This window comes from Toxotes jaculatrix, chromosome 7, assembly GCF_017976425.1.
Source record: "Toxotes jaculatrix isolate fToxJac2 chromosome 7, fToxJac2.pri, whole genome shotgun sequence".
NCBI lineage: Eukaryota > Metazoa > Chordata > Actinopteri > Toxotidae > Toxotes > Toxotes jaculatrix.
The window spans coordinates 12221193-12241073 of NC_054400.1; the positions used below are offsets into that span (position 1 = coordinate 12221193).

The window sequence follows — 19881 nt, forward strand, 5'->3', positions numbered from 1 at the left end:
AAATATTTAAAATCTTAAATAAATAAATTAAAAGCAGTATTTGTGTAGTAGTTTCAGTAGTTGAATTCCAGTTGTTGGTTGTCTTTAAATCAGTTTTATTTTTTACAGATAATTAAAGGTAGGTAATTAAATTTAAGGTTTGTAAATACTTGACTCATGTCAGGAACTTGTGAATTTGGATTAAGTAATACCTCAGACGTGACATCAACTAGTGTGTGATCTTGATGATGTTCTTATCACAGTTTTATGTTCATACAGGCAACAAAAGTTTTTCTCTCTGTCCATCTATATGCTGTTTGTAAAACACGGGAACTAGAAGTTCAGCAGCTCAAAACAAGAGCTAAATTTCAAAGGGGTTAAATTCCCTTTTAAACTCATAAAGGCTGCTATTGATAAGTGAGCTACAAACTAATATAATGCTACAGTGTCATGGAGCCAAAGATCTGTTTTATCACAGAACTGAAAGGCCTTTTGTTGTTTGCAATGAGTTGAGGTGTAGTTTTACTTCCCATTCACTCTGCTGGGTGTTTTTAAACTTCTTAAAAACTGAACAACTGATCCAGTTAAAAGCATGCTCCGTTTGCAATGAGGTTAGGTGTTAGCATCAGCACTTAGCATCTGGCTTTAATGATTTACACACACACACAGCAAAAGCACAATGAAGCTAACTAGTCAAATATTGATGATAAAATTCTCTTGTCCAAGCAGCCTTATAGAGACGTCTGACTTTTTGTTCTGAGACATAATGTAACTGAGATAAAATCCTGGAAAATCCTAGAAACTTGTTGGTCTTGTCAAGTCAATGATTAAAATGAAGCCCAAAACACACTGAATGGCATGTTTTGGTTTTTTTAATGTGGTAACAAAACTGCTGAGATTACCAAAGCCTGATTTTGATTGAGAGAAAAGCCTTTAATGTCTCAAACTCTCATCTTCTTCTTCCTCTTGGTAAAAACACAGAGAACATGCATTGATCTAAAGATGGTCAAGACAGCCAAGCCTACATCTAGATCGCTTTACACGGACAAGACACACGGAGGGTAGAAATTAAGGAAATCTTTACCCAGACTGGGTTTCTTTTTTTTGCCACAACTATAAACACGGTATTTACAGATGAGGGCATGCAATTTGCATTGAGAGGTAATTAAAAGGAGCCGAGTGAGAGATTCCCGGGTTAGTAAGAGGAGGACGAAGCACAGAAATAAAGGACCAAAGCCAGGACCAAACTACATCTGTACAGCTGTATACATGAAGCCTTTACAGAGTCTTATTTTAAATGTACAATGAATTGCTCGAGCATTTTGGTGCATGTACTGGAGGAGCAACAGTTACACATGAAGACAGGATGATGGTTCATGATCATATCCCCCTCTGTTAGTAGTCATGAGATGATGGTGATCATTTAGCAGTGCATACAGATCAACCTCTTCCACTACAGTGAAGCTGTTCTTACCTCAGAGTCTGCGATGTTAAATTAAAACATCGTCATCATAGTGGTTTGGCCCTTTGCTTGGTTTCAGCATTGAAACTCAGTGCATGTACTGTCGTAGGAAAATAAATGCTTTGTCTCAAATAAGTGTTTCTGTTGTTACTGCATATTTTCTATATGCATAAAGCTTGTTAATGCATAAAGTCTACAGAGTTACATGACAACACAGCTGATAATATGAGACAGCAACATTGGATAGAGTATAATGAGAGGGCTTGGATGGTTATGTGCATTGCAGTGGCCTCTGTAGCAGCCAACCTACAAAGAGTATGGAGACTGATTTCTGAAAATAAACTTCAAAGCATTAGTTCGGTTCTTTATAAGAGTCTAAACGGAGCTTTGATAGAGAGATCAGGTTTGTTTGATAGTAGTGTACCAACTATTAATTGGCAAATTGGCATCACACTTTGCCATTAAGCAGTAAGGAAGTTCAGCTACGATGGCCAAACTACAATTACTGGCGCTCAAAGGAAAAGACTTTTTGGGTAATATTTTTATCAGAATGACGTGGATATATATGTAGTGGACAGAGTCTGCAGCAATATTAATGTCTGGCTTCAGACTTGGTATAAATACATACAGTGTTTGGATATTTATAATAGAGAACATATGAATGTTATGGATAAACTATATGGTTTATGCTGTGATTAGATGCAATTTTTTTCTTTCTTTCTTTCTTTTTTTTGTTATTTTAAACATAAACTGCTAATGCCCATTCCTGAGAAGTTGATCCACATCAAACTTTGAATTTTTTTTTTTTTTAACAACATATACTTTCATTTGATCAGAAGTCATTTCTCATCACTATACCTTTCTGTTGTCCTCTCCATTCAGAGCCACTATACTATAACTGACAGGCACGGTCTGTATGCTGAACAATCACACTGTGAGGGCCGTGAATTCCCAAACGTTACAAGGCTTCAGGAGTCTAATTTAACCTAAGTCCAATGATGAGTCAAATCATAAGGTGAGTGTTTAACTATTGGTTTTGTTTCACACTGTGACCTCATTTTGTGTCAAAATACATAGTTATTTACTGTATGACAAAGGCCAACACATTTTGACACATATAAACCCCTAGTGTGAAGTCTCACTGAAGTAAACTCACATTTAATTCCATGTTCTATTTTTCTGCACCAAATAGAGACTAAATTAAATCAGTGTTTTCCCTTCTTGGTTTAAGCCTGATATTATTCATCCATGTCTCTAGACTTTTAGGGAACCCCAGCCATGTCAGCAGTGGATGTCCATGATCTCAGTCTTATACTGTATCTACTAAAAATCACATTCCTCAAACTTCACTTTTAAAAATCTTCCCCATCTGTAAGTCCTGATAACTCTGTCGAGTTGGTCACTGACATTAAAATGAAAAAATACTGCCTCTGTTTAAAGATGTTGTACAACTGTTGTACAGTTGTACAACAGTTGCAGTTATTTAAATGATAAACACTGGATCTCCAACATAATCTTATCACTGCTCTTCTTACAAATGGCTACAAATCATTCCTAATTTGATTTAGTGACTAAAATGCTGATCTGCCTTTGTGGGTTAAATATCTGCAACTGCACTCCTGTCTGATCAACATTTTTTTTCAACAGAAAATAGCCTGTATGAGAGATTTAGACAATTAAATGCATCACTTGCTCCATCCTGTATTATGTCCCTACACATTTGTTCCTCTGGGCATTTTGAATGTACCATCCTGTCTCTTCAATTCCTTCTGAAACATATATAGAGCTCCCCCAAACTAGCACACCATCCACTAACAAATGACCCACCTCAAGCCCAAAATCGCAGTTAAATTTACCAAGCAGTGACTTTTTCTCATTAACTTACAAGTAACCTTTTCCTGCCTAGTAGCCTTAATCGGTGATCTAACATTTAGTTCAGAAGACAATTAGAAGTTCAACAAAACACATATGTTTTATCATCACGAACAGACTAAAGTTTCTCTCATGCCACCCTCCTGTTTCCAAAATGACATCACATAATCTCAAACAGTTGTAATCTGTGGTCTGTGTAAAAGATTTGTGCTATAGCATCTGTAGGAAAAACCCAGGGTGCTACCGAGTCAACAAATAGTGACGGTAGTCTTAAAAAATAGCTTAAATTTCACCCATCACCCCGATAAACTTGAATAAATTTGATTTTTTTTTTTTTTTTTTTTTTGTAATCTTTTGTAAACTCTTAATTTCAAAATAAGATCAAAGTAGATCCTCTGACTGAAAAATTCCTGAAAGATCTGGATCACATAAAAATGTACAAAACATTAAAAACAACTTATTTAAGATTGGTATTCATTATCAATATTCTCTGTAGTTTTTAAATATATATAATATACCTCTGACGGTGGCTGTTGTTGCGTTCAGTGACAAATCAATCATCCGTCTCTCTCTCTGTTCCCACCCACTCCATCATGACTGACAGGCTCTGTAACCAATCAGGCTCTCTGATCTGAGGATGAGAAACCAATCAGAATGGTTTGTGATATTTACCAAAAAGTCTCTGCATCAACTTGTCAGCATCAGGAGTGAACAGACCATTAAAACTTCTAGTAAACCGAAAACAACTGCTTGTCTTCTTTTTGTGTTTTTTTTCTGCTCATGACCTCCCTCATTTTAGATTTTCACGAATCTATTCCCTCCATGAGTTCTTCCTTGAACACTCACAATATTTCTTGTCCTCTTTCTTTTCAGTTCATTGCTGCCAAAAGTGTCATCTTAACAAGTAATTCCATACTATGATTACAATCTTATTTCTCCCTTATCTCTCTTCTTGAAGACAGTAAATCATGCTGCCCAAGAGGTGAAACAAATCTACTTGTTTCAGTGTAATTTGATCAAAAATAATGTTGTGCAAAGAGGCGTCTTCATGCTGGGAACCCTGACAGTCTGAGGCCCTTTTAAATAAAATATTCTACTGCAATGTTGTGAGCCCTCATAAGTGATGCATTGCACCTGCTCATAAAATAAAGTAGACTTGTTCTTAAACAAGTTAAATCATTTCATCCTATTGGCAGCCTAGAGACACCAGTTGTTAAGACTGAATATAAGATTAAATTACGTGTTAAGACAGACATTTAGGCATATTTTTTCCCCCACAGTGGCTTCTCACTCTATCCTTTTCATTCTGTTTCTTGTCCTCTTTAGTCTGACCAGAGGTTCTCCATGGCCATGCTGATCTTACACAGGATCCAGCGCCGAAAAGGGCAGTAATACTCGTAGTGAAACTGCTCAAACTCCGGCGTCTGGCGGATCTCATGGAGGAAGGACACGTCGATGTCTGACTCCAAGAGTAGCAGCAGTGTGGGCACAGTGACAAGCAGGACGCCCATTACCACGGCAACAAAACGGGCCACGCTCAGCACACATGCATTGACTCGCTCATTGGATGACAGCAGGCGCAGGCTGCTGGTCAGCACTCCACCCATTCGACTTCTCGCAGCCAGTCGGTTGCGTTCGTAGGCCCGGTCTCGCTCCCTCTCAGCCTCCAGCTGCGCCTGGATGTCAGGGTCAGCATGGAGCTCCCTCAGCAGCCTGGCGGGGCTCTGGACTGGGGAGGAGAAGAGCAAGTCGACGCCTCCCTGACGGTCGTCGACTGGGGTGGGCAGCATACTGGCACAGGGGCTGGGGAGGAGGGGAGAGGGAAGATATTCAAGAAAAGACATCATTAAATTTTAAGCAGGAAAGAACAAGGACATAAAAGTAGAGGAAGGAACATTTTGTTTCCCTGTACCAACCAAAAGTTCCAGTGCATAAGCAACAATCACACAATTACATGTTGCTACAAGGGAGGGCAAGCTCTTTCAGGCCAAACATCTGGGACACACCACTCCTGGGAACCAAGTATCATGAGGAACAATTCTGCTGAAAGTGTCAGGAGCAAGTGTTGAAAATCCAAAGCATACTCCAAAAAACAGTGACTGCCAAGTGCACTGTACCATAGGAAAACAATGGATTTATGTTGAATCTTTTGTATGTTTTGTACAGACAGCAGTACAGCAGAAGTGTTCTGTGCTTTTACTGCCTCTTACACTGTTACCTACAACTGGTAATTTGTTAATCTACTGGATAAACATGAAGAGTTAAAAGCTACTTTTTTGCTACATCTCTTTTAACTTTCAGCTTGTGTTGTCTGTTCATTAGGTGTGGTGATTTCATACATGCTCCAACAGGGCTGTTTGCTAATTCCAGAGAGGTGGCATGAACGGTTTATGTATTAAATAGGTGATTTTTTTTTCTTCAATGTTCCATCATAGCTGCACCAGAACCATATAAATATTATATAATGTCATTTATGTAAACTTGTTTGTAAACTGTGGCTTATTTACACATCCTAAAGATCCCAATGCATCATTTATTTCGAGTGTTTCTGTCCACCTGACAAATGTAGGATCAATATAAATATGCTTATAGCTCTATTTTTGATCTCCACCAACTCCTGAAAGGAAATGTGCGGCTCACCAGCTTGTTGATAACTTTTCTTTTTGTCAGTTTTCTGCTTGGTTCTGGGAAGGTAACATAGAGTGAGTTTTTAATCTAGAGTGTTTTCACTGAAACCAGGTGCCTGCTTCATATAAAAACAATGCAATGTGAGTGGTTGTAGTAAACCTAAACAGTTGTGATGCAGAAAATCAAAACAATGATCTGAATGAAGCTATAAAGTATTGTTATGATAAAATGATTGACTAGACTGAAGCTGCTTAGAATAATTTGTTATAAAACTCTATGGACCTGTAGACGAGCTCAGAAATGGTGAGTGCGCCGCTGTCCTCGTCATCTTCCTCCACTTCATCTTCAGCTTTGGGCGTTTGAGGTCGTAGATTTGAGGTTTCCATGGAAATACGGGGAGGCTGCAGGTCGTTGTTCAAAGCGGAGTGTCCTCCTTCGGTACTTCGCTGCTCTGTATCTGTGGGTGTAGCTGAAGGTTTCAGAGGAGACAAGGGAACTGAGTCTTTCACTGCAACAACACCTGGTGAGGGAAGAAGACAAGAAAGAAAGACATTTATTTACTGAGTTTAAGGGTAACTTCCGTTAACTAGTTAACTTTTGGCTGTTTACAGTATACATGAAATGACCACTGTCTCATTTTTTCTTTCTTTTTAAACAAGATGCTACACAGCTTGAGTTAAAAGTTCTCAACTGAAGTGTGACTTTGCTGCAATTGAACACACTAGCCACATGATGGCACCCTTCTACATCTTAAGGATGGAGCCCCCACAGACACCATCCACTGATACACTGATAAAACAAACGAATGAGAAGAAAATGAGAAATTAGCAATCTATTGATTGTCAGTAAATACCCAGTACCTCAGTAAATATTTGTAGTCTTTGCTCCAAGTGCATAAGGCACTTTTAATCACTGTGTTTAGCCTACGGATGCTGGCAGGGGACAATAACTGTGAGCTTTGAGTTATACAGTTCAGGCTGTGATGAACTTCATCATCCTGTTTGAACTGTGTTCATGCATGCTGATTTCAATTTATTGCTTAATTAAAATAAAAAAAACTGCGGTGTAAGAGTCATGGCCTGGTTGTGCAGTTTGGTTGTGTGTGTGTGTTCTCTGTGTGTGTGTATGTGTGTTGATGTACTTCACTCTGAGGTGTTGACTTAGTGATGAGTTTCTCAGAGATCACTGATGCCTCAGTGCACACGATGAATCCGAATATGTGCATCTGTAAGTGAGTGTGCGAGAGTGTGTGTGTGTGTATGTGTTTGTTGTATGTGTGAATGTTAAAAATAAGCCCAGCTGTCTTCCTGCTATGCCTTAAGCAGGAGCTGGGAGGGGTAAATGTCCAGTGACGTATGCCTCAGCTTGTCGACACCTCTCTAATCCAGACTCTGTCTCGTGATCACACACACTGTTACTGGCAATCATACAGTAACAACAAATTTGGCATTTAACATTTCTGAGTGTGTAGCCTCTTACAAGACTGAGAAATATCATAGAAAATATACTGGTAAGGTTGGTGTCTGTTTGCCACAAACCTGATACCCTCACAATGTTCCTTTGATCCATTTATCAAAAGAGACATGTAACTAGCCACAGAAACTCAAGGTCGAACCGACTAATCAGTTACCATGCCAATTCATTCAAATACAAGTTGAGAGACATTAAAGCAAGCCAAGGAGCAAGAGAGTGGAAAACCTGAGGGGCGAGCGGTGACAGCTACCATGGAAACAGTCAGCAAAAAGCCAATGAGTGAGTGAACTCAGAGAGAGAAAAAGAGGTAAGGTATTAAATTTAAGAAACTGGGAAGAAAAACGAGAGAAGCAAAACAACACAGAGGTCAGGAAGCTGGAAATAGAGTAATGAAAACAGACATAAATATTCAACAACCTTTAGTAAAACATTGCATCAGACTTGGCCAGTAATTGCCTGAATTTATCAGGCATCTTCTTGCAGTGCACAGTCAGGGCAAAACTGAACTGCAATGAAATATGGATTTATCATAAAGAAAAAATAGGATTCAAAGGAATCTTTCTCCTCAGAATGATGGACTCATGCTTGATGAGTCAAACTAGCTGTTTTACGATGAAAAAGATTATATTCCAAGTTCACAAAAATGGCACATATGATATATGATGCATGATGCTGGTGATACTGGTGTTGTGCAACTGATCCACTATAAGATCATTAATGTGTTTCCTTAACTGAATTTAATTTGCAAGTGAAATGCCAACTTATGAGGCTGATAAAAAATATTTGATATTATTTTGGCCTTTTGCCAGTTCAGACAATCTACTCATACAAAAATGCAAAACTCCTTAACAATTAGGCTCTTGACAAAAGCGGCCGCAGGCTGAGTGTGGCTGGAATAAAATCATAACACACAGTGAACTGAACACAGAGCACGTACATACAACACAGTTATTCTGATGTTTTTCCATTTATGATGCTGTGTGCTTTCTGTCCTGTCAGCTCAGATGCAAGCCTCTCCTTAGAGGTGATTCACACTACAGAGTGCTAGATTCCTGTGTGGCCACCATACACACACACACACGCACACGCACACATAGAACAGGGTTTTCCCAGGTTATGCAAGTGTTGACAGATTTCTTTATCTTAGTCATGTAACCTCATCATCAACACCCAGAGACCTACGGAGTATATTTATCTGTACGACTGTGCGTGTGTGAAAGAATAGAGTTGTCTTTCAGTGCACTTTCTGTTTACTCAGCTCTTCTTGTGCCTTGTTGTGTTCCTCTTGTGCAGACCTCTCACTGCCATGGAGCAACCTCTTAGATTCGCCCTCCCTGATCAGTTTCAAGTGAATGAACAGGATCAGATGTAAAGCATCACTCTTAATCCTGATGAAGGCTCAGTGTCAGATTCAAGGACACTTCAGCAAGGTGGAGATGAACCAACAAGGGGACTATAAAATGAAGCCAGTGAGTGAAGTACCACCCTCAGGCTCCCGTCTTAATGCATACATACTCCTAAAAACACATTTCTAGGTGTAGTACTGGATGTGCAATTACCAACCTTCTGCAAATCAAATTATCAATGATATGAAATAAAAATCACATTCAAATATGATAAATCATTGTTATATTATCAAAACTTTTTTGAAATCAGACATTATTATTAAACCCACCTTTGTTAATACTGATTTTTCAAGTTTTTCACCTCATAAATGGTCTCGTGAAATTTAGCAGCTCTCTTCTGTGGTGCTCAAGTCAAACACACAAATCTACCACTGAAATATTTAAAATGCCTACCTTAATCTTTCAGTCTGCTGTTTCACTACATATCTGTTCACCACCTTTCTCTATGTATTTTACACATCCAGACAGAAAATATAGCATCCTAAGGCATTATATTATACTGTAGATATTAAGGTTATTTAAAAACTATCTGCTCAATAGTTTTTAAAGAAAAATATATACTTCAACACACATAGTATTTGTGATATTTGTCTCCACTAAACCAGATGGGTGCACACTCAGACACACACACAGGCATGCACTGGAGAGGTCTCTTGAGAGTCTCAGGATGTTTGACAGATTACACTTACAGTTTGTACCAGGCGGTTGCCACAACAGACCTGGCAACCCAACAACTAGGCTAAACTAGCTCACACATTTAACAAGCATTTACCTCTTGGTTTGACTGTAGAAATATAACAATATTTGCACTTTAAGGGACTGACGGCTAAAATAAACTGTACCAAATGTCTTTTTTTTCTACCATGTCTTTTCCACTTCATCTTACTTTGTTCCAGTGTATTTCTTTGGTGTCCAGGACTAGTCCCAGTGATGCAGGCCCCATGTCCCACCAGTCGCACGTAAACATCCCGTGCCGTGTGATTGGCTATACGTAGATGCAGGCTACGCCGTGTTGTTATCTTCACCTGGCACCTCAAGGCCTCTGCTACCATTATTGATGGTGCCCGCTCCTCTGTAGCCTCCCCTGGGTGGAATACTTCAAGAGGCCCGGCCTGTCCCTCCTCCATCCTCTCACCCTCCATTCTCTCGGGTGTCATGTCCAGCCCAAGTCCCCCTGCCCTGCCCCGGATCCCACAGCTACGGGTGTCGCCTACATTTGGCCGGTCGCTAACTCCTAACTCCAGACCGCTCTGCATGAGGCTGCCTCCAACATCACTGCTGTTTCTGTGCTCAAGAAGTTCCATCATTCAGTCTGATGATAAACCCTGGACCAGCTGTCTGCAGCAAGACCCCCACACTCTGACTGACCGGGTTGCCAGCTGAGCTCTGAGGCTGGGATGGATATGAACACACACACACACAAACACGTGCACAAACACACACATGACTATACATACACATACTGAGAGAGATGGTGAGAGATGTACACCAGACACATTCTCTCTCTCTGATGAACAGACATGGTGGGCCCTACTGTGAATGTCAGCAATTTAACAAAGAGTGGAGGGGCATTAGGGGAGGATCAGGCCCAAAGCTGAAGTTTCTATATATAACTAGATGGTCCTGGCTATGCAGCAGCAGCTAATCTAACTCTGATTACAGAGGGGACAGGCCTGAACCAGGATGGGATTGGGATCACTTTCTTTTCCTCTTGTCAACTCTTTCTTTATCCCCTTCTAACAGACACACTTATTTCTCTTTTACTCAGAAAATCAATTATTTGTGATTACAGGCAGGCAAGTGTTACACTACAAGCACATTAAGTGTAGTTTGCTTGAGGAAAAACACTTGTTGCATCAGGCATGTTGTGTGAAGTGATATTGGGAGTGTGAGACACGAAAATGAAGTTGAAACCCCATGAAACATCTGTGAGTCCAAACATGACGTGTGTGTGTGAGACGGGAGTGGGGTGGGGCTGGGTGAGGGTGGGAGGCTGGGGGGGGGGGGGGGGGGGGGGGATCAGAAGGAGACAAGCTGTACAAACAGAACAAGGTCAGCACTGTCCTTGGGTCAGCTTCCTGTTTCCCCTCTAATGGCTGAGATTAGTGCTCTGAATATAGACGGTGATCCTAGACCATCTTGAGAACACTTTATCCCAAAGTCCTTGCAGCAGCCTTCTCATAACAGTCAGCATTTGACTGTTTAAAGGTATGGGTAAGCTAGTTTGTATGACGACTCGCCCAACCATGTCTACAGACAAAAATGCTTACAGCTGTTACAAAAGGCCAAACTTGTAGGTGGGGTGAAAGTCTGCTGTTGTAGGGAGGACAAGCCACTCAAATGTGGATAACAACACAGTATTATTTATGCAACAAATGAAAAAAGAGAGCTTCAGAGAGAAATAAACTTTCTCCTCTGGCCAATCATAGTTTGAGCTGGGCATGCTTCTCAGTTTGATGGTTTCAAAAGGTCACAGAAATTACTGAAAGGCATACCCACTTCATGCATGTTGTGCAGAGAAGTAAGCAGAAGTAACAGAAGTAACTCCATGAATGCCTTTGAGGAGACACTCACAAAATAGTCCTATGCCTGTTATTATCCCTATTTGTACAATACATTGTGTCTTGCCAATCTCTGTAACGGCTCCATGACTATTCAGAACGTCTATAAAACGTCTATTAAATAAACACAAAACATACTGATTTTTACTTGGTGGTTACAGACCATCTGTGTGGTCATCTTTCAAATCTGGGTAATTCTGGGTTGGCCTTGGGCCTTTGATTGTTCAAAACACAATGTAGTCTTTGCAGCAGAATCTGACAAAGCCATAAAAAAGATAATGAGAAATGTAAGATCAGCAACTTTTTTCCTGTTTAACTGTAGCTTGTTTTTATTCCTCCACAGTTGTATGGTTCAAGTATTTTTTAAATAATAAGCAACTAAACCCTTTTCTATTTTACTGAATAGCATATACAGAGTGGGAGTAGGAGATGCTGTAGGAAACAAGGCATTTTCAAATTGAATCTTGTGTCATTGCTCAGCCTATATCCTGTCAGTGGTGCACGAGGCCCATGATTTGATGACTACCTCCTGTCCCTCCCAAACTAACAAACTGAGACAGCCGATATGGTTACTGCTGCAGCTCTTTGATGCTGAGCCAAGTAAGAATTGATTTTCCTTTAAATGGGATGAGGGGAGATGAGAAAAAGACAGAGAGAGCAGGAGAGGGAAGGCAGGGAAAGCGAGGGGATGACCGTAAATTCTGTTAGGAGAGGCGTGAGAGAAGAAGTCCATCAACAGTTTGAAGAGAGTGATGGCACAATAGCATGATTGTACTGTACATGTGTGAAGGCCTAAATAGCACAGCTGGGGTCAATGTGCGAGAGTGGAGGAGGGTGTGGAATGAGGGAGGGGTGTAAAAGATGTGAAGGAGGGGAGTTAGGTAATAGGAGAAGAAGGGCTCCATGTTTGGGAAAGACAAAAGGGACATGTCCTGACTCAGGAGCTAAGGTGCAGCATGAGAAGCAACATCAGGAAATTCAACATCAGCCTCTAAAAAGGACATGGTAACACAAATAAAGATAATAAATACATACTGATGAGAGCAATCACAAACCCTGTATGACAATGATCCAGTAGTGTATAGTGTGGCTGTGTGATACTGAACTAAAAAATAATGAGGAAGCGTACTAGAATAAAGATTTCTCCACAGCACTGAAACAGGAAACGCATTCTTGACTTTGTCCATCATTTGGCCTTCAGTAGAAGTGAATGAGAAACATTCGTAGGACAAAGTGTAATATGCTCATATTAAAATGCCTTCACTATTAATGTCACTCTCTTCTTTTCCTTCCAGGGCTCCACCAGCTAGTATAGGTTAAGGTTTTGTGTTTTGTTTGCAGAACATCCACATACCGTATTCATAATCATCATGACTAACATCTTATTTAAGCTTAAATTTAATTAAATTTTTTAACCTTTGTGTACAACTTCCATTTCTTCATTCGCTCTGTGATACGATTTATTACATAAATTCAGCCTCAGTTCCTCCCTTTATGCTTTAGTGCACACACTCCTCCCCTCCCTTTACATCCTTATTTCCAAACAGAGCCTTTCGGCTTGCATCCTTCCTAACCTTTGTTCATTCTCTCAGCCCTACAGTCTGTTTTCTCCTCTCTCATATTCTCTCTATCTCTTTTCCCTCCCCTCTCTCCATCCCGGTTCTCGTACTGCCTTGTGTAACCTTATCCCCTGCCCTTCCCTACCTGCTTTCTTCTCCTCAACAAGATTTATGTTGCATTAAGATAATAGGTCACAGTGGAGAGTGTCAGGAATAATAACCTAGACAAAAAAGCAAAAAATGATGATAACATGCAAAAAATGTCAAGAGGAACACCCACAGTGTTGTGAGTACCTTTTTTGGCCTGCGTAAATCGAATCTGGGAAGGTGGTGTCCTGGGGAAAAAGCCTTAAAATATCAACTTTTCTGTGCTGCTTCATTGGATTTTCTCCTGGGCAATGTTGCTCTCTCAGCCACGTCACTTCATGAGGGGGAAAAAAAACTGATTCTACCCTCTCATGGGGAGAGAACTGATCCACGTTAAGCTGTGAGTCAGGTGTCAACAGGCTAGCTGATGGATAACTTCACTGAGCAACCACCCTCACTGTACAGTTCACCACTGTGGCCACATCCTGAGTCCCATTTCTGACGTTGCTATATACTATATAATACTTAATTTTGCAGGTCCCAGATTTTAAAATAATTTACTAAGAAATTTCTCTGGGAAAAAACAGGTAATATGGTACTAATTACATGGAAAATCGAAAGTGTTTGATTGGTACACTTCCAGTTAATTAATTCCAATCATTTGATGGGTTAGATTCTAGAGTCTTTTAGTATTTCGTGTGCAGTAGGTCTGCTGAGCACGCACAAATTTGTACTAATATGTAATCTAAAAATCTAATGTAGCCTGTATTTTATACCAAATTACAGATTTCTTTCCAGGAAACTGAAGTTAGAAATTTCATGAGAAATAACAGAAAATTAAATATAATTGATCTGTTTTATCTGATTAATCTAAATAATATTACTGCCTAATGCACTATGTTGCTAAGTTCTAAGTCAGCTCATTCTTTTATATCCTAAGCCTTGTCCTGAAAATGTGTTTATATTACTACATGCACATTCTCTAAAGGGATGACAGTCCCTTAGTGTTAAATAGTTAAATTAAGTTAATTAAGATGTGCTAATGCCCTGAAACAATGCTAAAAACAGAAAAAAATATAATTGAGAAGAGTGATTATGCATACGCCACATGTAGACACATATTACATACAGGGTTCACTGTTAAATTGCAGCTGATGCAGCTACGCACAGGTGTTCTTGACTTTCACTTTTATGATGCAACCACCGAATGTTCACAAACACCCATATACAGGAATATATATATATTTTTTAATGCGTGCATGAGTACACAAGAGCGTAAACAGAGACAGACCCCTTGGAGCCAAACAAATAACTTCTAATTGAGTTTTCCTTAACGATAACACAAGCTGGGTCTGTGGCTCTGTTTCCATGATGCCACACAGTGTATCTTCCTCTGTAAAACACACACAAGTCAGACACATGGACACACAGGCATGGTGGTTTCCTCAGGGAGGATCATGGGAAGGGTATTTTTAGCATGCTGTGATTGGTGTCTCCAGGGAGACAAGACTGATGGAGGGATGGGAGCATCAGCTGCTCAATTAACACTCTCTGTCTGAGTGTTGTGCATTTGCTTCTTCCTACACAAGGGAGACCCCATGTGACTTTCCAGAGGTCTGTGGCAAGGAGGGAATGGGATGTGTGTCTTCTTGTGTGTGTGTGTGTGTGTGTGTGTGTGTGCGTGCGTGCGTGTGCGTGTGCGTGTGCGTGTGTGTGTGGAGTAAGTAATATCCTACCATTGTCTGTGGCTGTCTCTTCATATTCGTTGGTGGAGGGCAGTGCAGGTACCAGAGGCTCCATGTTCATGATGAGGTTTTTATGGCTCAGTGAGTTAAAACTTCGACTCTGACCAAACTGGGCTCTGAAAAGACAAACATCTTTGTTGCCTATTTTACCAATCTTTCCTTGCAAATTTTGAACTCCATAAAAGGATCATAATTTGTTTTTTTGGGGGGGTATTATCCCTCAGTAGAATAAACTGTGTGAATAAATTATCAGGCAATTTTTAAAAACTGTTTTCCAACTGTGAGAGATTTGCCTCTTGTCCTTACCTGCGCACCTCTGGTGGCTCTCTCTGAATCTTAGAACTGGCTTCAATGACCTCCTTGGCTACTCGTCCGCTAGCAGGAAGAAACACAGGTTCATTTTTATTTGGCATTTTTCAAAATTCAAGAGCTTCAGAAGATAAGAAATACATTAAACAGCAGCAAAGGAACATGATGCAGCTAACAAGTAACACTGACAGGTCATTACCGTGCACACAACCGAGTCTATAAAACAATAAATTTCCTCTTGTTCTAAATCACATTTTAGAAGAACTACTTGAGGTCCACTGGCTGCAGAGACAGGTTGATACTGTCTTAAGAGGTTTACACTGAGGGTTTGTGACAGACCCATGTGTGCCATAAAATCTGACGGGCAAAATCTTTAAAAAGTATTATGAATAAGAAAAGGATAGCAAACCCCCATTTTAGATGATGTTTTTCATTGTGTCCCTGTCACTAATTATAGATGGTGCATGTTGAGACAAGTGTGTCTGTGAGATATTGGGCAACAGATAATTGCAGTAGTTGCTGTCATAAAATAAGAACCTATAATTTTACATTGTCTTTGCATTTGTTGTTCATAATCAGAACTGTTTCTGCTGAACAGGCATGTTCTTGCCAGCACAGCCAGCAGCTCCATTAGTCTGATTGTTGGGTGAGTGGAGTTTCTGGACTCCAACTACTTTGTTTCAGGCCAACAGCCACCATCCTACCCATTAGCCTATTGTTGGTGAGATTGATGGTTAGGTCATAAATTAGAGGGTGAAATAGAATATCTGGAGTGGTAGACATTCACTTGACAGCTCAAGGGACAGTCACATCCATACTGAAGAAGCTGATCCAACTCAATTTTAATAAAAATCTGCTCTGCTTTACAAAAATTGCCTTAGTTGGTGGACCACAATTCTCTTTCCAATTTTGCATTTGCACAAATGACCAATTCCCATACTTCAGAACAAACACTACCATATGCTGTTACTCATCCTTGACCCTTAAGCCAAAATGCTTAGCAAGCTGATGAAATGGAGCAGACTGAAGTGTAAGCCTGGTAAAAGAGCTTTGTTTGAGATGAGAATTGAGGCTAACATGGTTTCCATAACAGACTTATGTAAAAGCTTTCCTGTGATATTAGAGTCTATAAATCACAGAAAGCAATGCTGAGCAGGATGCAGGTGCTGAGGTACAAAAACGAGAGTCAGTATCTACAGTGTGTTGATAAGCTTAAGGTAAACGCACACCTTAACAGCAAATAGGCTACTTGAAATGAAATCATGCTATCAACGCTAACATGTAGGATGTAACTGTGAGGGTTAAGCTGCTGATAGACTGCAGGTGAATTTGAGTGAGTTAAAGCCTATAAAGTGGCTAAATTTGACTGTATCTTTCCTCTCTTACTGTCATTGGTTGAATTTCAGCATAACTTTCTCTCATGCCATTCTCCTTTTTCATCCTTGTTTCCCAGCTCTCTTCAAACATATAGATCCTGCTGAGGCTTCTTTAACACACATCTTTAGCAGTCAAACTTCTGTCATTTTGTTTGGGACATAAAAAATGTATCCACTCTCATGAAAACTAACTTGAATAGTGTCTCACCTGTATCTGAACCTGCTGCCTTTGAAGAAGATGTTACTGCTAGAAACTGTCTTTATTTGACTCGACTTTGCGCACCTGTCAGAGAGAGGGAGGAAGAAACAAAAAGAGATGTGCACAAAGAACTTCATTTTCACCAAGCATCTGAAGCACAAACACTGAACAGTTCATTCCTGTAAAAATATTTTTATGGATTTGTTTGTGGCTGTAACTTTAACCCCCGCCACAACGCATCTCAGCTTAATCTTTCAGTGGCTGGCAGTGACTTGCTCTGCACAGTCTATGTTCTCAAAAGGCAGAAGAGGAAGGTGTTTCAAGGTGTACAAATTTAAACATTTATGCTCGAGGTTAAACCTTCGTGCTTTGTTCAGAATCATTTGTCATGTGAAACCAGGCTCCAGAGCAGTAGAGATGGTGCCAGAATACAGACACACACCTTTGCTTAGCTTGTGTGTGTGTGTGTGTGTGTGTATTTGTGAGAGGGAGGCCATATGTTCTCAAAGCTCTGCTTGGCTGCCATTTACAAACTCAATTCACTCTGATTTGATTAAGGGGCTCTGATGCTTGTCTGACATCCGAGATGACATCCACTCCCTCTGCATTCGACTCTCACAGACACATGAGCTGCTGTCATTAAGAAGTCAATATCCAGGCTTATACAGGCCAGGCTTATTATGAGAAAGCTTTTATTACTTCATCACTATGTCTCTGTAAGATTTTTTTTTTTTTTTTTTACATGTTTATGTGTTTCAACAAGATGATCAATGAGGACATTGGTCCACTGCAATAGATAAAATAGGATAGAGCAAAAGTAGCAAAGGAAAATCCTGTGGAAATATTTCAAAACTAAAATGTGTTTAAAAAGAAAGTATGAGTGAGGACCATGAGAAAATAAGAGCCTTGGAAAGAATGCAATAAATAGAGTGAGGTAGACCTTCAGAGTGACTGACAGTCTGGAGGAGGAAGGGCACCATGAAGAAATCACAAAGCAGCCTCCATTTCATGTCAACATGACTTCTCCACTTTACATCTGACCAGCTGTTTACAGCCAGCAGTCCTTTTCATCCAGCTCAACACCTCCTTCACACTGCCTCCTTTGCAGTTTGTACTCAGTTCTCTAACAGGTGGATGATACTTTGCTCCATTATTTTCCTCATTTTGCGCCCACACAACTTCTTCTCCTCTGCTGTTAATAAAAAAAAGAAACTTTAAATGCCAGCTTTTAAGCCGATGTGGACGAGAAGTCCTTAAAGTCAAGAGACCACAAGAGACCACATATGCTCAAGGCTATGTTCAGCTTGAAAACTGGGATTTATCATGTTGTAATCTGATGCAGAAAGGAGGAATTCTTCAAGTATCATGACGCTTCAGGGATGTTGTTTTGTGCAGCAACACAAGCATTATGATCATGAGTCTGACAACTTCCTCTGCTGTTGTATAACTATCAGTAAATTGCTTTTCTGATATTCCCACTGAACCCTGACTGAGGCAAAGAGGTCATTCAATTTATTTTCTCTCAACCTCGTGTTTCCCAAAATGTCAGACAAAGGAGAGTTTAATCTCCATTCTCACACTTTCGCCTTCACCCCAAGCTTGTTTCCGTTCTTGGCACACCAGCAGGGTCAATAGTCTCCACAGATCAGAGCGACGGCCTCGGAGCAATCAGCTGCTCCCCACTGAAGGACAGCAGCATGTTGTTGCAGTGCCACAGTGAGGCAGTAAAATAAGGTTAAAAGAGTGACAAAGTACTAAAAATAAAAGTGGAACGTGAAGGAAAGCAAATCAACCCTGACCCAATAGGGAGAAAACAAATTCAAAATAAATATATTTAAGAACTGTTGCAACCCACTAGATCAGTGCCATCTTAAATACTTGTAATGATGATGAATCTTATTGCTCATCTCATCATCTTCATAATTTTTTGGTGGAATAATCCTGTACAGTCTCAATAATCTCTGTGTTAAAGACCAGTTCAAATGGTTCCCTGAGTATGTTTGTGTGTGTGAGTGTGTAAATGCATGTCAGACCCACTTGTAAAAGGCCTGGTTCTCCACCCCGCACTTCCATAAGTGCTTACACGCTGCAGGGGTCGAGGTGTGAAATGTCAACACCAGTTTCTTCTGCACAGAAAGGGACAAAGACACAGGGAGAGAAAGAAAGAAAGGCAGTGAGGCTGAGCGATGAGATTGCCAAAAGATGTGTGAATACGGAGAGAAATGCTGAACATGATGAGAGGGAGCTGTGCAAAACGCTGACCCACAAACCCAAAGCCGTAAGCTTAGCAAGATACAAGACAAGATATAGTGATTTAGTGTTCAGCAGAGAAATGGCCTGCTAGCAGAACATGGGTTTTTATGGACTAGGAGGAGGAGGGATATATTCCTGTAAATCTAGTTCTCAGTTCTGCATGTCTGGTAATATGAGATCCCAGATCAATGCTGCTCAACAACAAGGAGGAGGAGGTGAGCGACAGAGGGGGAGAGAGAGGACATAGTGCGATCAATAACATTGGAGAGAGTTACTGTAAACAGTAACAACCATATTGTGCCATACCTATAGATTTTATTTTTAAAAAAAAGAAAGAAAGGAAAAAAATTGACCTTGAATAGTGAAATGGTCAAGAAAACCTCACCCCACAGCTGTGCACTGATCCCCTTCCTAAAGCCTCTTAGTCAGCTATGTTGCTCAGCTCCCTCAGTGTCACACATCAGTTGTATTAGGTACGTAGTTTTCATTTACACACATGTGCTGCAGTGGCCATGTGTGTGTGGTCACAGGCATGTGAAAATACTAGAACTGCATGTTAAAATATTATTAACAAATAGTCTGTGGTCCCACTTTGGCTGCACGCAAAGTGTTTTCAAAGAATAACATGAGATTTTATGATTTAACTGCCCCTAAACTCTGAATAAATACATTTACATGCACTATAGGGTTACTCAGGGTATTTAGGAGTAACATGAGCATTTACAGAAATAACGTCCATCTTTTGTTTCCAATACCTCTTTCCAATAACTCTGCTATCCCCTGGTGTAAATGAACCATTAAAATTTATTTCTAACCTGAAGCATCAATAGGTAACTGAACAAACAGGGGCTTGGAGAAAAAGATAGAAAAACTGCTGAGCTGTTCAGCTCAAACGCAGCTCAAAGCGGGACAGTAAAGTTAATGTGTTCCAGGGTAAATAACAGAGGTGAGGGCAAAGAGTGAAATCATGCA

The 19881-nt window shown here is 40.2% G+C and overlaps 1 protein-coding gene across 1 annotated transcript in view; it reads right to left on the minus strand.

The window, feature by feature from the left end:
* Positions 1-4635: 4635 nt before the first annotated feature.
* Positions 4636-19881, minus strand: part of frmd3 (FERM domain containing 3) — a 46980-nt gene continuing 31734 nt past the window's right edge. The window contains exons 12-17 of the mRNA XM_041042439.1: positions 18694-18782; positions 16666-16740; positions 15079-15147; positions 14764-14888; positions 6224-6461; positions 4636-5116 (exon numbers count right to left, since the gene is read on the minus strand). Coding sequence (XP_040898373.1) covers positions 4636-5116; positions 6224-6461; positions 14764-14888; positions 15079-15147; positions 16666-16740; positions 18694-18782 — 1077 coding nt within the window. The remainder of the gene's footprint in view (positions 5117-6223; positions 6462-14763; positions 14889-15078; positions 15148-16665; positions 16741-18693; positions 18783-19881) is intronic.